This window comes from Diabrotica virgifera, chromosome 2 (genome assembly GCF_917563875.1).
Source record: "Diabrotica virgifera virgifera chromosome 2, PGI_DIABVI_V3a".
Taxonomy (NCBI): domain Eukaryota; kingdom Metazoa; phylum Arthropoda; class Insecta; order Coleoptera; family Chrysomelidae; genus Diabrotica; species Diabrotica virgifera.
Genome location: NC_065444.1, coordinates 27,014,860 through 27,032,006, shown reverse-complemented (window position 1 = coordinate 27,032,006; position 17,147 = coordinate 27,014,860). Strand labels below are relative to the sequence as shown.

Sequence of the window (17,147 nt, the reverse complement as noted above, 5' to 3'; positions counted from 1 at the left end):
AAACCCTTATGCAAAAATCAGACTGGTGTTTATCACCAACTGGGCATTTTAATGAGTGGTACACCGGCGTTGCCCCTGTAGAACCTCATTATGGGGTGTAAACACAGACAACGACGCACCTTGTGAATGTGGGGAAATACAGAATGTGGAGCACCTTGAGAGTATGCAGACTTTACCCATCACAGTGCACCCTCGATGATTTATGGCTCGCAAGTACAAAGGGTGTAAACGTAGCTGATTCTGGGCAGAACAACTGTAGTCGGATCCAGATTCGAAAAAGTAAAAGTGAGTATGAAGTAAGTATTGTAAATGAAAATTCAAAAAATATTTAAGACACCAGAGGTAGGTACCTAATAAGAGAGCAACAGCAGCACTTTGTAGCTGATGACAGAATAAGTTACGAAATCAAAGAGTAGAAGCTGGCGCGAAATTTAATTTTACTGTAATTTTTAAGAGAAAATTTTTTTTATGAAAGATTAAAATGCACTTTTCATGATGAAAATCCTTGAAAAATTATTTTCGTTCGAGTTTGACACGCCCTTGAACAATGACAATGATCAAAGACCACGTGCTACCCTCTAGAACAAAAGTATGCGCAGTCGCGTGTGCTAAAAATCCATTTTACAAGCAGGCAGCCACCTTTTGCTGTGAGTCGGCCATAACTATCGAAGGTAAGTTGATATTTTTTTAAGTTTAAATAAAGTAGGTTGAATGGATATTGTTCTATTTGATGGATTTTGTTTTTCCTACTGTAGCGATTAATCGGGTAGGAAAACAAATTTGATCTTTGAACTACTTTACTAATTATAACTTTGTGCTTATGTAACCAAAGTTGTATTGCATTTATTGGAAACGTACACATATTTTGTGGGTTTCCTCAAATAAAAATCAATTTGAATGTTGTATTGCTTGTTTGTTTAATGATTTATAACAGTAGTAAACTAGTAAAGCAGTTTTATAAATTTGCAGATATTTAGGTTATGTAATACGTCAAAAATTGATTGAAATTTACAACATTGAATTTTTTGTTAGAATGACATTATCTACAATAGAAATAAGTTATGTGACTTAGATATTTATAGATCCAATAAAGTAATAATCCATCAATATTTATAGGTCTAAATTACAAAGACTTAAGACTACAAGCAAAACCATAAAAGTGGCTAAGAAATACAGTGTTTCCTTTTAACCAGCTTGAGCCCCTGTGGCAACTGGGACTGGAACTATTTTCTGAGTATACCTGCAATAGTGCACATATTTTTAAGTATAAATATATTAATGTAAAACATTATCTATATTAGACCTTGGATAAAGTGTTATGGAACATTTATGTTATACCTTGTATAATATAAATAACATCAACTAAAGGTAACATAGCATACTTTGCTGCTTTATATATTTTAATGCCTTTTTGTTTGCAATTTCATATCAGTATAATCTCAATTGCTTGTTATGTACCTATATATGTTTCTTAATCCTTAACATGTTAAGCCCCGCGAGACACAGACGTTGTGTGACAGTGCTGTGATCTTGGGAGACAACTTTACTGGTTTGTCACATGGCCGTATTAACATTAATTCCCAATCCACAGATCTCACAAAACAAATCATGCAGTGGTTTAACGCTTAACTGTAAAGGTCTTGTCTCTGATACAACCTTCGATGATGTATATTTTTTAGTATCTTTGATTCTCAGTAACCGGCTAGTTAGCAACTCTTCCTAATCCTATATCAACTGGTCAGTTACCCTTCCATTGAATTTCGAATCGGTATGAGAACTTGTGCCTGAAATGTAGGATAAAATAAAGTGATTATAGGTTGTAAGATGACACCTATCTGTTCGTGTTACTAAGTCATTATTGTGAGCTATGGCTAGTTCTTAAAGATTTTGAAGAAACTGTTATGAAGTGGTATGACGTTGTTAGTAATGTGAGTGATATAGATGCTGTTTTATTGAATGAGCATATCGATTCTAACCAGGAGAGTTATCTAACGAAAGTATTAATGGCAATGAAGATAGTTTAACACCTTCTTTGCATTATGAGGCAAATAGACCTCGTATTACACTAACAGCAGGCTTTGTCACTTGTGTTGTGGCAAAGGTTCACTACTGGACATAATATGCCTCGAAATGCACTCAACGTAAGTTTCTTCTTCTTATCTCAGGCGAGACTCGTTAGTCTCTGGCACTTGGTCATAAGACCTTTGTATTATCAACGTAAGTTTATAAATATCTCTATAGCAGTTAAATGCCAACCACGAATACTGAGAAGATAAAAAAATATATGTTATATACAGTATGTCCCTGTAAGTTGTATCCATATGGAAAACTTTTTTATTATTAGTTTTACGAAAAAAAGTTATTCTTCATAAAAAGCTCTGCATGGTCCAAAACCTAAGATTTACCTATCAAATATCAAATTTTTTGAATATTATAGGTATGTCAAAAAGTTTGAATTTCACTCAAGAGTAAAGTAGCTTTATTTCTCACAATATTGAAATTTGCTATTATGAAAAGTTGTTTGAAATTAAAAAATATTTTCTAGTATGCAATTACTTCCTTCTAATTGAAAAATTATTTTTTTGAAAAATTATGGATAACTAACATTATTTTCAGTTATTTCAATTCAGATAACTCTTATTATTAATTTAACGAAAAAAAGTTATTCTTAATGAAAAGTTCTGCATGGTCTAAACCCTAAAATACAACCATCATATGTCAAATTTTATCAATTTTATACGAGGTATGTCAAAAAATATGAATTTCGCTCAAGAGTAAAATACATTTATTTTTCGCAATACCGAAAATTGTTATTATGAAAAGTTATTTAGAATTAAAAACTATGTTTCAATATGTAATAATATCCTTCTAATTGAAATATTCTGAACTATAAAGGTATGTACTTTACTTTTGATCTAAATTTATCTTTTTTGACATACCTCGTATAAAATTGATAAAATTTGATATAAGATGGTTGTATTTTAGGTTTTAGACTATCCAGAACTTTTTATTAAGAATCACTTTTTTTCGTAAAATTAATAATAAAAGAGTTATCAGAATTGAAATAACTGAAAATAATGTAATTTTTCAAAAAAATTGTTTTTCTTCAATTAGAAGGATGCAAATGCATATTAGAATGTAGTTTTTAATTCCAAACAACTTTTCATAATAGCAATTTTCAATATTGTCAAAAATAAAGCTACTTTACTCTCGAGTGAAATTCAAATTTTTTGACATACCTCGTATAACATTCATGAAATTTTATATCTGATGGTTGAATCTTAGGTTTTGGACCATGCAGAGCTTTTTATGAAGAATAACTTTTTTTCGTAAAGTTAATAATAAAAAAGTTTTCCATATGGATACAACTTACAGGGACATACTGTATATAAAAATAACAATAATGAAAATTCCTCTACTAAATGAGGACACATAAGCATGAGGAAAGTTGGTGATTGGTGCAGGCCATTTGATCAAAATCATTGTCAGATGACAGTATTGGATGGCATTTGATGGTTTCTAAAATTTCTATGACTTGCCTCTTCTTTGGAACTTCTTCTCAACTCTTTAACTTTTCTGTGTAGGTTTTCTATTTTGTCAAAAATACCAAATTCCTATATAGCTTTTGGTGTTCAATTACAATGTGCTCAACACAATATATATATTAAGCCCCACTCTAGTAGACATACAGGAATTTCTAGGTGTGGGCTAATCCGACTCATTCTCACCTGTGACGTTCATGTCTGTCATGTCATGTGACTGTCATGAAACTATTCAAAATAATTGTTTTTCCATACAAAAAATTACATTAATTAAAACTATTGTTACTCTGCTTTAGAAAAACTTTATTCAAAAACCAACAATATTACAATACTTTACAACTTTAATACGATGACAACTATAAACTTCAACTACAGCTGTTCTATAAACTGTTAACTATCTATGTTTATATTGGTTTCTATACATTTTCTGACATTCTAGATGTCTAAAAGGATCCAGGACTGTATTACCTCAATGTACCAGTGTGTCTAGTAGGGTGACGGTTACTGTATAGGTTGGTAATATACGATAATAGACAGTACAGATATTAGTTTACAAAAAGTGGTCTTTGCTGCCATTAACTTTGCAGTGTTCTGGTGTCAGCTGGTTAAAATGATTGCAGTGTATTGATATTCCAAATTTTATAATGCTCTGAACGAATTGAAATAAAGTAAGAGAAAACATTAATTACCACTATTATGCGATTTATCTTTTAAGTTTTCTTCATGCTTGTATATGCTAATAAAACTTTTTGTTGCAGGACCGAATTTCCAAGACCAAAGATGTTTTCCGCCTTCTTCAACAAGGCCTCTTGCCAGGCTTTACCTGAAAACCAAACTTTACCACAACCAGTTGACGACTCACCAAGGGCATTAGTAAAATCATTGGTAGCTGGAAGACAGATTGCAGCAGCTGCTGCTGCTGAAGGTGACAGTTGTGAATTTGGATCAGCACACTACTTTGCTCTTTGTGGTCTAGGAGGTAAGTCACTCAAAGTTTTTTTTTATTGATATTTAACACATTCTGCTCTGTCTTTTTTATGGGAGATACAAGTGACCAGTGAGATATGTTTGTTTAAATTAATTTTTTTTTGACATACACTTATAACTTATGTTTGGTTACATAAATATTACAAATCCTTAAAAACCGTACAACTTATGTATGTTTACATAAATTATATAAATAATACAAATACGTGAGTCATGTTTGTCACCCCGAGTGCAAAAAGCATCAGTTAATACTCTTATGTCTGCACTCTTCCATACGGCATGTGAGTCATGTCCTTTGATATCTTGTCCATTGCTTTAGCCATGCTGTATGACCTTTTTATCCCTTCAGGTGTATCCCTCCAATTTTTCAGACAGCTGTACAGACAATCTTTCCTTAGCAGTAGCTACAAGCTTCCATCTTTGTTACCTTGTATATATCCTTATCTGCCTCTCTCTTCCTGTCATACCTCTTTCAAGCTTCTTTCTTTTCCCTAACCTTCTGTTGCAGTTCATTGTTCCACCAACACAAAGTTTTTGTTTCTGTAGGAGGGTCTTTACCAGATATTTTTCCTAGCAGTCCTGCTCACACTAGTACCATAACTTTGATGTTGGCTTCTCGCCAGTCATTTTCTTCATCTTTTTCCTCAAAATCTTCCAGCACCATAGACATATAATACCAAGACTGGGTGTTGCAATCTACAACGGTTTCTCCAGTGGGTCAGAAAAAGATGCCAGTAGTCCTTGCATCTCTTTCTAATCAGCTCATTTTATTATCCATGTGACTTTCCTACTACTAAAAAATCTCCAAATATAAGTGAAACATCAAATATTTAAATTTATCATATGACAAGTCAACAATAAAAAGTTAATATAATAGTCAGTCCCGGCTGTAGGGTATAAGCTGTCTGTCTGCAAAACTTGCATAGGTGCCCTTCAGTTTTCTTTAATTAGTACATATTTTGTAACACCAGCAAAAAAAAACTCATTTTAGCGCCCCCAAACAGGGGCGCCCACCTGCAGTGCATTCCATACAGGTCTGTTATTGCTGGTCCTGTATATAACTTTTCACCAAAAGGGGCTGCAACACAACAGCAAAAGCAAAGCGACTCGGAGCTAATGTTAAAATACATGTATTCCCACCTAATAAAAGGCAACTCAAGCAGTTGCTCATTGGTTGCTTGCAGTGCTGCATACCGCATTGCAGTAACCAGTTACCAAGAATATTTTAGTCATTGTGGACGAGACAGCAAGAACTTTGAATTTTGTGGCCCTTGTCGAGCACGAGACTTAAAACCAGTTGATTTAATTTCAGTATGTGCACAAGAACAGCTCAACTAAAGTTGTGGTTTAATTGTATTAGTGTTACGGTCACCAGTTGCTATTGGTGAGAACGCAGCCTTACATTTTTAAAGATATATACACATTTACACATATTTATTATTCGCAAGGTTTATGTCAGCCTATAACTGATAAATATTAATTAGATCATTTGTTTTTCAGGTATCCTCTCATGTGGTATCACTCACACAGCTGTAGTACCACTTGATTTAGTAAAATGCCGTATCCAAGTAGATCCTGCTAAATACAAGAGTGTATTTAATGGTTTTAAAGTAACCCTTGCTGAAGATGGTACAAGAGGTTTAGCTAAAGGTTGGGCCCCAACCTTCTTTGGTTATTCAGCTCAAGGTCTTTGCAAATTCGGTCTTTATGAAGTTTTCAAAGTAATGTATGGTGATATGATTGGCGAGGAAAATGCCTACCTCTACAGAACTTGGTTGTACTTATCAGCTTCAGCCACTGCTGAATTCTTTGCTGATATTGCCTTATCACCTATGGAAGCTGCTAAAGTCAAAATCCAAACCACACCTGGATTCGCCAACACCCTCCGTGAAGCATGGCCTAGAATATACAGGGAAGAAGGTACTTATGATCTTCTTTAAGACTCATTTCCTCCAATTATTATGTATTTATTTTTAGGTCTTAATGGTTTCTACAAATCACTTGTTCCTTTGTGGATGAGACAAATCCCATACACCATGATGAAATTCGCATGCTTTGAGCGTACAGTCGAACTTCTCTACAAATATGTAGTACCTAAACCACGTGCTGACTGCACTAAAGGTGAACAATTGATTGTTACATTTGCTGCTGGTTACATTGCAGGTGTATTCTGTGCTATTGTATCACATCCTGCTGATACTGTTGTCAGTAAATTGAACCAAGAAAAGGGATCAACTGCTCTCGAGGCTGCTAAGAAATTGGGAATGGCTGGATTATGGAAGGGGTTGACTCCTAGGATTGTGATGATTGGTACATTAACTGCTTTGCAGTGGTTCATCTATGATGCCTTCAAGGTTAGTACTACAATTGATAAGATATTTATCATCTTTAGCTTATTTTAATTTGATAATATTTCACTTCAAAAAAACTTTTTAACGATTTTGAATCGTAGACCATGAGTTTAGCTTTTATAATGCTAATTATAATTATTATATTTCTGTTTTGATACCTTACTATATATTTTTATTTAATGTAAAGTATTCTTCTGCAGTTGAAAATATGTTTACAAAACTTCACAAAGAAATTTTTGGTAACAATTTTATATTTATTTGAAATTTGCCAAGAACTTTTTGGTTGAAACAAGTCACTGTGAGAGAATCATTTGATACCATCATTCGATAGGAATAGTATTATGCTTGTATTATTGCATCCTGCTAGAAACCCATCTGTGTCTCAAGTCACTGAAGCAGTCAGTTCAGAAGTCCCTCGATTTAATCATTTTTTTGTCTGACAAAACAGTCACACTGTGCTAAGTCGGCACTGTCTGCAGAGGTGTGGATTTGTATAACCTTGTTTTGCCAAAAACTGTTGCACAAAGTTTAATGAATATGGTGTCACATCATGATGAGAAAACACTTGTTTGCTAAAAAAGATGCCTGGATGGAAGCTTTCATTGTGAAGACTGGTTTTGTTTTAGTAAAAAAACCCAAGACTTGTGGCTTAACGAACTTTTTAAACATATTTTCATTAACCTTCCGATGACCAACCTTTTTTTTGTTACACAGATGACCAAGGGGGGGGGGGACTGACCCCAGGTCAAAAATGACAATTAACAAAAAAATGAAGTTTTTTTATGGCATGGACTTTGTCATTTAGCCAGTCACAACATGAGTATTAGTGTCATGTGTAATGTGTGTTGAGTAAGTGTCTTGTTACTTTGCAAAGTCGTCATTAGCGTAAAACTACTTGGAATTACACATAATAGACAGTATTTTACTAAACATCAACTTCAGAATAAATTTTTTATTCGTAAAATATAGGGAATTTTTTTTATTTCAAAATATGAGGATATCTAGAATGATATCAAAGTCAAATAAAAAATAATGAGTTAAAAATTAAAAATACTTTTGAAGTTATTAAAGAAAAACATACACTGGGGTCACAATTTCCCCCGCTTGGTCATCCGAAGGTTAAGAACATACAAAGTTTACCAAAAAATACACAAAAGCATACAATTTTTGATAGTTTATAGTTTATTTAATACTATTTATAAAAATTTGGAGTATTAGATGTAACATCCCCCTTTTTATTGGATGTGATTGTCATATATTATCTTTTACTTCTATTTCTCTATTACCCCAATCAATATTGGAATAAATAATCAATTTCACATAAAAATCTATACAGATTTTTGAAGGTTCTAAAAGATATATGAGCGATATAAAATGACAAATCCTCGAATATGTACAGTTGATTTTGCTTTACTTTTTTTAAACATTCATCAAAAAAGAAAATCATTTTTTGTCTAGAAAACGCTTCTTAATAGCTTTTAGAGAAAAGTGGTTAAAATAAAGTTGCAGATCTTAGGCAGGGTTTAGAGGCTGCGATAAATGCGAGCAATTTATAGTAACAATCGAGTTGTTTCAATTTATCGTCGTGTGTAAACAGCGACGCATTGTAGTGATTTATGGTTACAATAAATTGCTCACATTTATCGCAGCGTCTAAAACAGCTTTTATAAAGTTCTTCAATTTGCGAGTTTCTAAATTAAAATACATAAGCCGAGATAATTTAAAAAAATTCTTATTTTCGCAGTAATTCGTACTACAGAAGGCCAGATATTGCAAATTTTTTCAATGCACTTCAATTTAAAGTTCCATATTTTAAGAAAAAATTGCCATCTTTGTTCCTATTGGTCACTTCTTCTTCTTAAGGTGCCCAGACCGCTTGTTGGTCGTTGGCTCTCATGTTGCCCAGCATATTAACAATCATTGTCTTATTTACAGCCGCACGAAATAGTTCAGTGCTAGTTTTCCCAAACCATTGTCGTAGGTTTTTAAGCCAAGAAGTTGTACGGCGGCCCACACTTCTTTTTACCATTATTTTACCTTGCATGACAAGGTGAACTATGTCATATTTTTCTGGGTGATGCATTATATGACCAAAGTATTCCAATTTACGCCTTTTAACCATGTTCACTACTTCACAACTTTTATTCAAATGTTGCAAAACCCTTTCGTTTGTGACTCTTTCTACCCAGCTGATCTTCAGAATACGGCGGTAGACACACATCTCAAATGCTTCTAGGTTCTTCCAAAGTGATTCTGTGAGGGTCTGGGAATATATAACATCGAACTATTCTTATGCGAAGTTCCAAATTGAGATCGTGACTGCAAAGGATTTTCTTAAATTTCATAAAACTTGTTCTTGCTTTGACAATTCTACTTTTTATTTCTGTACTAGGGTTTCAGCTTTCAGTAATATGAGTACCCAGATATACAAGATAACTAGGTGTCCAATTGAGTCATTACCAATTGTTATGTTATAGTTATTATTATTGGTTTGCCTGTTTACTAATAACCAGAAAGTTTGTTCTCCTTGCATTGATTTGAGTCCATATATCGCACAGATCGCCACCATTCGGTTCAATAACGCTTGAAGATGGTCAATTGATCCTATCACTAACAAGGTGTCATCTGCGTATCTGATATTGCTCATAGGCAGGCCATTAATGATTATGCCCTCTTTTGTTTTTTCCAACACTTCATTTAAAAAAGAACTCATGGAAGGTTGGAATGCCAGGCCAAGTGAAATAGAAAAATCCACAAGGAAAAGAAAAAGTTTTCCTGTAGTTGGCTGTATACCATCAATCACAAAATTGGAAAGAAATCCTTTGTAAAAGGTATAAAATTTTTTTATTAAAAATCCCTTAAAAGGGCTACATCACAACAAAACGTTTTCGATTTTTATAAAAAATCATCATCAGTGTTCGATAAACTGGATGCTAGCTGAGCCACAAAAGAAAAATATCTGGGTAAAAACCCTTTACATAAAATATAGATGCCTTAAAAGTGCATACTTCAAGAAAAAGGCCTGTGATGGTCACATGACAAACAGGATAATGCCCTAAGGTAAGGTATACAGGTTTCCCAACACGTGGGATCCAAATTGAGTTGATCACATTTCAATGAGTTGCCATTAAGTCATTGAAATGTGATCAGCTCAATTTGGATCCCACGTGTTGGGAAACCTGTATACCTTACCTTAGGGCATTATCCTGTTTGCCATGTGACCATCACAGGCCTTTTTCTTGAAGTATGCACTTTTAAGGCATCTATATTTTATGTAAAGGGTTTTTACCCAGATATTTTTCTTTTGTGGCTCAGCTAGCATCCAGTTTATCGAACACTGATGATGATTTTTTATAAAAATCGAAAACGTTTTGTTGTGATGTAGCCCTTTTAAGGGATTTTTAATAAAAAAATTTTATACCTTTTACAAAGGATTTCTTTCCAATTTTGAAATAGAAAAATGTATCAGAAAAAGATAAAAACTGAAGAGGGGATACAATGCAACCTGAAATAGATTCAAAGCAATGTGAAATAGCGAAATTTCTCTCAAAATTGGTTATTTATAATCCATAAGCTAATACCAAAGCCTAATTTATTGCCTCTTTCCTTTATTCTTATTGTCCCGAGGGAGCTGATGAAGTGGGGTAAACTGACACAATTCAAAGAGATTTAACATGCAAGTGCGAAAACGTCCCCCTTTCAATTGAGCTAGGGAGCTGATAGGATCAGTGCTGTGGAAATTTTGCTATGTAGTGGTCTAACTACATTGTGTTAAGATTTTTATCATTTTATGAATTAACCACTTACTTAATCAGTAGACCCATCGGTACCTTTCGGTGTTGGACCATCCATTCAATCTTAATGAATTGCCAATGAATAACCAAATTAATAAAAATTCTACCGCCCACACTGGTATCGTATGGTCCTTACTCTGGGTCCGACCGATTTTTTATTAACTGCACAGTAATAAAGGGTGCTAACAGTGTGCTCTTTCCTTTGCACTATTATATATTTTCTATCTCTCTTTGCTGACCCAGGCTTAAGATTTTTTCAGCGTAAAGATTAAACAACAGTGGTGACCATATACAGCCTTGTCGAGCTCCACACTTGATTTTTCCTTCTTCATAGCATTGATTCCCAACCCTAACACAGGTCCTAATACAAATTTGCGATGATTCTAATGTCCTTACCTATTGGTCATAGAAGGTTATTTTTTTAAAGATTGTGCTTTTTCACCATCTTTTCAGTAAGCTTACTTACAAGCGCGTGACATAAAAAATATCAAAGGTATTGTAAATGTTTATAAGCTAAAAATTTACCCCCCTTTCAAAAAGTTTTTTTAATAACAATTTTGATAAAATGTTGAATTTTTTTTATATATCTTTAAGTTGAAGTCTCAAAGAATCAATTTCGATCTGCTAAATACCACTGTTGGTATACAGAGTCGGTATTTTGTTATCGATGGTATGCGCATTTAATAAGAGCAACAAAGAGACATGTATTTATTATACATTTAAAACGGGTTAGAAGATGTGGGACGGTCGAACGTGGCGGAACTGGGAAGGGTCACCAAAAAATTTCGGGTCATAGGTAATGGCTTTGTCAGACAGTGTTGCCAAAGTTGGAAATTATCGAAAGAAAATATTAAAATAGAAAAAATAATATATTTAACTTTTTGTAAACAGATATAATAAACAAATTATTTAAAAGAAAAAAACTTAAGTAAAAAAATATTGTTTTCGCCAATTTTAAAAAATGTGAAAACGTTGAATTATATTTCAACGTTAATTTTTTTATTAATTTTTTCTTTTAAATAATTTGGTTAGTACCTACACTATTTGTTAACAAAAATTAATATAATATGTTTTCTACTTTAATTATGCAAGTTTTTCTGTCCCAGAGACTTTGTAAACACAACTTTTCCGTCATAAGATCAGACAGAAGGACAAATGAGGTGTAAGAGTGAAAGCTCTTAACCCAAGGATGTTATTAAAGTGAGAAACTTGATCGCACAAGTACTATTTTAAAGTCGCCGAAATATAACAAGCGACATATTATTCGACGCGCCGTAGCAAGATGCTTCCGGTATTAGTCAAGTCCGACAAAAAAATAGAATGACAAATGATGTGTCGAATGAGAGCTTATAACCCAAAGATGGCATTAGAAGTAAGACATTTGACCTCGGACTTCCGTTTATAGAGTTACAACCGGGAGTACGGTTTTAATGACGCCGAATTAATACAAGCAATGTATTATTTAACACGCTTTAGCAAGACGAAAACAAATGTATTGTACTATTTCGGTGATTTTAAAACAGTACTTCCGGTTGCAACTGATACCATCTTTGGGTTATAAGATCTAATTTGATACCTTGTCTTCGTATTGCTAAAGCGCATCGAATAAGATGTCGCTTGTACTATTTCGGCGCCTTTAAAACACTACTTCCAGTTTCAACTCTGCAACCGGAAGTGTGAAGTCCAATTTCTCAGCTTTAATACCATCCTTAATTCGACACCTCATACTTATTACGTACTACGTGACGTTACAACCCTTCGTGGGTTTTAGCCCACTCAACAGCATGCCTTCACTCTTCTCTGTCTTAGACAATCTCTGTCCAGTTCTCCACGCCCGTAGCTTTCAGGTCTCCTGCTATATTATCTTGCTACCGGAGTTGAGTGTTTTAATAACGTAGGAGTTATATTCGATAGACAGACGGACGGACAGACTTGCACAAAGCCGGAAAAATATAATGGTTTTCGTCTTGCTAAAGCGCGTCCAATAATAAGTCGTTTATAATATTTATTGGGCGACGTTAAAATAGTACTTCAAGTTTCAACTCTAAAACTGGAAGTGCAAGGTCAAATTTCTCACCTTAATAAGATCGTTGGGTAATGAACTTTCATTCGACAGCTCATTTGTCCTGTCTTATCTAATGACGGAAAAGTTGTGTTTACAAAGTCTCTGAGAGAGACAGACATGCGTAATTATCCATCAAAGTAGAAAAAAAAATAATACAGTGATGAGCGCGCTAATAACCGGCAAAATAACGCAAAAGATGGAAAACTTAATACGTTGTGAAATAAAAAGAGATGAAACTAGTAGATGTGTAAAATTATCGATAGGAACCTATAAGTTTACATTACGTCAGGTACCTACATAGTTTCCCTCCTTTAGACGTCTGTGACAGAAAACATTTAGAATTTTATAAAATTCTCCTGTCACGGTTAGATTTGTTATACTCCTCAGATATGTCTAAAGGTGCGAAACTATGTAATGTTATGTAAATTTATAGGTTCCTATCGATAATTTTACATCTCTATTAGTTTCATCTCTTTTTATTTCACAACGTATTATGCTTTCCATCTTTTGCGTTATTTTGCCGGTTCTTAATAGCGCACTCATTACTGTACCTATATTATTTTTTGTGAACAAATAAGTACATCTACTAAACAAATTATTTAAAAGAAAAATATAAGTAAAAAAATAAACGTTGAATTATAATTCAACGTTTTCCCTTTTTTTTTAAAATGGATGAAAACAATATTTTGTTATTTTTAAATAATTTGTTTATTATATCTGTTTACAAAAAGTTAACTATATTATTTTTTCTACTTTAATATTTTCTTTTGATAATTTCCAAATTCGGCAACGCTGTCTGACAAAGCCATACCTACAACGCGAAATTTTTTGGTGGCTCTTCCTACTTCGGCCGCCCAATATCTTCTAACCCGTTTTAAATGTATAATAAATGCATGTCTCTTTGTTGCTCTTACTAAAAGCCCATACCATCGATAAGAAAATACCGACTCTGTATAGTCACTGTTTGGGCAAGTACAGTTGTTTATATTCGCTCTCCGGGATAAACAAATCGAGTAACTTACAAACTATTTCGTCTATCTAGCTGAGATGTAGTTATTCATTTCGAGTAGATTATCTCAGTCAATTGTTTATGCATTTTGATTTAGAAACTAGCAAAGTAAAGAACTGTTTAAGATCTACAACTTTTATTTTAACCATTTTTCTCTAAAATTTACAGGAAACGTTTTATAGACAAAAAATGATTTTTTTTTCACTTTTTATGATTCTTTAAAAAATACTACAAGGATTCAGCTACCCCTCGTATATTTTTTATTTATTTATTTATTTCGACGGTAGAACCATTTACAAACGAATACAAAAAATATAGTAAAAGTAAAAATCATCTACAAAAAACATCAAAAATCAACGAATAAAAGACAATTAAACAATAAAATTTGTAAAATAACACAGTATATGCAATTACAAAAGATGGAAAATATCACATATTTAAATCATTACACTCCCAAGCTGCCTTTTGAAGACATTAATGCTTGGACATAATGGATCAAGTAGCATGTCATTGCATAAGCTGAGCATTCTCGACAATGGAAATTGATAAGCATACTCAGTCCTATGAAAAGGAATATAAAAGAGTGCAGTGTGTCGAGTTCTATGTATTGTGTTTAAGTACACATTATCCAATAACGAGGGACAATTAATAGCATTGTTTAGAATTTTAAATAGAAACAACATATTCGCTCTCAACCTGCGGTTCTTCAGTGTAGCAACATTAAATTGGGACATTATTCCAGAATAATCTATGACGAAATTTTCAGTATTTCTTATATTAGTATGTGCTTTATAAGCTAAGGATCTTAGAAACTTCCGCTGAACGCTCTCCAATCCATCAATGTAAACTTGATGAAATGGAGACCAAACAACAGAGCAGTATTCAAGTCCTGAGCGCACTAGAGAGCAGTATAGTAATTTGAATACAGTAGGTGAGAGATCATGACTGTTGCGATAAATAAAACTAAGATTGCGAAATCCTGTTTCCTTAATTTTAAGATAATGGCTTCTAAATGTCAATGCACAATACAATAATACACCCCAATCTTTAATCTCAGTAACTGAATCCAAGAGTACATCATTAAGAACATATCTATTAGCTGTTTATTTATACGACCAAATGAAATACAAGAACATTTAGTCGGATTTAGGCTTAAACCATTTTGTTTCGACCATAAACATATATTATTAACATCATCTTGCAGAAGATCTCTATCTGATATATCATGTATGTAACGAAATAACTTAAGATCATCAGCAAATAGTAGAAAGTGTGAGTTTTTGATAGCCTTACCAATATCGTTAATGAACAAGTTAAAGAGCAAGGGACCACAATGAGACCCTTGTGGGATACCTTGTGATATATACCTTTTAGAGCCTTCAAAAACCTGTATAAGGTTTTTTCAGTAGTTTTATTTCTTCACTGGCCTATATATCATCACGCGGAAGGAATTACAAGATTTTATATCAACATTTAATAACTTATCTTTAGTTGAAAGGTCATTGAGTTTGATAATATATCTTTAAATAAACAATTGATAATTTTCGATAAGTAAGAATATTGTGGATTTTCAAAAACTTTTTTAATTTTGTAGGTTGCCATGAGAATGCCACGACCACCACCACCAGAAATGCCAGAATCATTAAAGAAGAAGTTGGAGGGCAAATAGAGAATTAATTTATTAACACTAATATGTAATTTATGACTTTATTTCCAGAAAAACGAAATCGCAGTATTTCCATTAGTTCGTTATAGTTATTGATTATCATCAACTTTGCGAATTTTGATATTTTTAAGTTCATACCAGTTATGTCCGATATTTTAGATTGTAAATAGATAATCATCAATATACAACTGGAACTCCGTTAATAAATTGCATTTTTATTTTCACCACAACATAATTACAACAGAGCAATTCGTAATCAAATAGATTACCTACAGTCGGAAAAATGAAAGAATACCCATGAACGATCATATCAAGCACATATTTTGGATTTGCTGCCTTTTTCTATAAATAACAAACGAGAGATATAAATTATTAAGTGTTGTCTATAAAGCAAAATCGTTATCCAAGACATATTATGCAGTTACATATTTATAATTGACAGAGTGAGACGGCGATCCAATTGTTCAACGTAGTTATATTAATTTAGTAGAAAATTTAAACTCACACTTGACTATTTCTGTACTTCTAATGTCATTCTTAGAAAAACATTCAACATCAGTAGAGATAGTGATTGTATAAAATACTATTCGAGTAATTGTGCTGGTCAACTATAATCTGACAGATTCAATTTCTGTCACTTTGACAGTGAAACTGGGTTAGGTTCGGTAGAGTTTATAAATTTTAATAATCAGTCGTATTTACTTGAATAAACTCAGTTCTTTTAAAAGCTATTTTGATATTATATTGTATTTTTGGTTTGGTAAGTATTTTTTTAATTAAAATAAGTCAATAAAATTTGTATGTAATCATCTATCAATAGGGCTTTTCATTCACAGTCATTTGTTTCGAGCTTCTGTCATGTGTCACATAATATTAATATATCTACGACATACGTTATCGGTATCTACAATAATACAAACCAAAGACGTATGACGTAGATATATTAATATTATGTGACACATGACAGAGGCTCGAAACAAATGACAATCGATGAAAAGCCCTATTCGCTCCGAGCGTTAACAAAGTGTCAAAGCAAAATCGACCGACCTGCTCATGGTGGCGGTTTTTTGAAATTTTATAAGGACGCTTTGTGTATGTTTAAATGCAAGCGCGGCTCCTCCTTAGGGTCAATTGGTCAATGACCCCCCTAAAATAATCTCATAAAAATACCAATTTTATTAAAAATATCTTTTATCTAAAACTTCACTCTGAAATATAAAATTCTCTCTCAGCAGTCTGCATTGGCAAAACAAATATAATAGATATAATAACGTCGCGCCTCGCGCTATACACAAGCCCGTGGCTGGGCCGTATTTTAAATTGTCTATATACAGTTCTTATGGCTTATGGACAAATGCATGTAAAATAGAAAAGAGACGGCAGATAGCAATTTCGTGGGCGAGAGTGGGAGTGACCTTTCCGTCGTATACCTCTAGTAGAGTCGACGGCCTCACGTTTAGTTAGTTACCGTCTGCTGACCGCACTTCACGGCAGGTCTATATCGATCGCGGCGTATTTGCGTAATTTATTTTGTTTTGTTGGATTTTTTTGTGATTGTAACAAAAACAAGATGAGTGTTGTTGACGAAATAATTGCCTTAAAATCTGCTGGAACACTAAATTATGAACGGCGGCTTGAGAAAAAAGAAAGTGGTCGACCAAAACCAAACATGAATTTAAAACAAACAACAAAGGATAGGGGTAAGGACATTCAAAGATATTTTAAAGAATCAA

General features: G+C 33.2%; 1 protein-coding gene across 2 annotated transcripts; it reads left to right on the top strand.

Moving 5' to 3' along the window:
• Positions 1-505: 505 nt before the first annotated feature.
• LOC114332937 (phosphate carrier protein, mitochondrial) lies at positions 506-15,621 on the top strand. 2 transcript variants are annotated; one of them, XM_028282739.2, is made up of 5 exons: positions 506-671; positions 4,301-4,521; positions 6,030-6,449; positions 6,507-6,883; positions 15,343-15,621. In XM_028282739.2, the coding sequence occupies exons 2-5, from the start codon at positions 4,323-4,325 to the stop codon at positions 15,415-15,417; spliced, it is 1,071 nt and encodes a 356-aa protein (XP_028138540.1). In that variant the 5' UTR covers positions 506-671; positions 4,301-4,322; the 3' UTR covers positions 15,418-15,621. The 2 variants fall into 2 exon arrangements, with proteins under 2 accessions (XP_028138540.1, XP_050498451.1); XM_050642494.1 differs by lacking the exon at positions 506-671 and adding an exon at positions 866-1,368.
• The last annotated feature ends 1,526 nt before the right edge of the window (positions 15,622-17,147 follow it).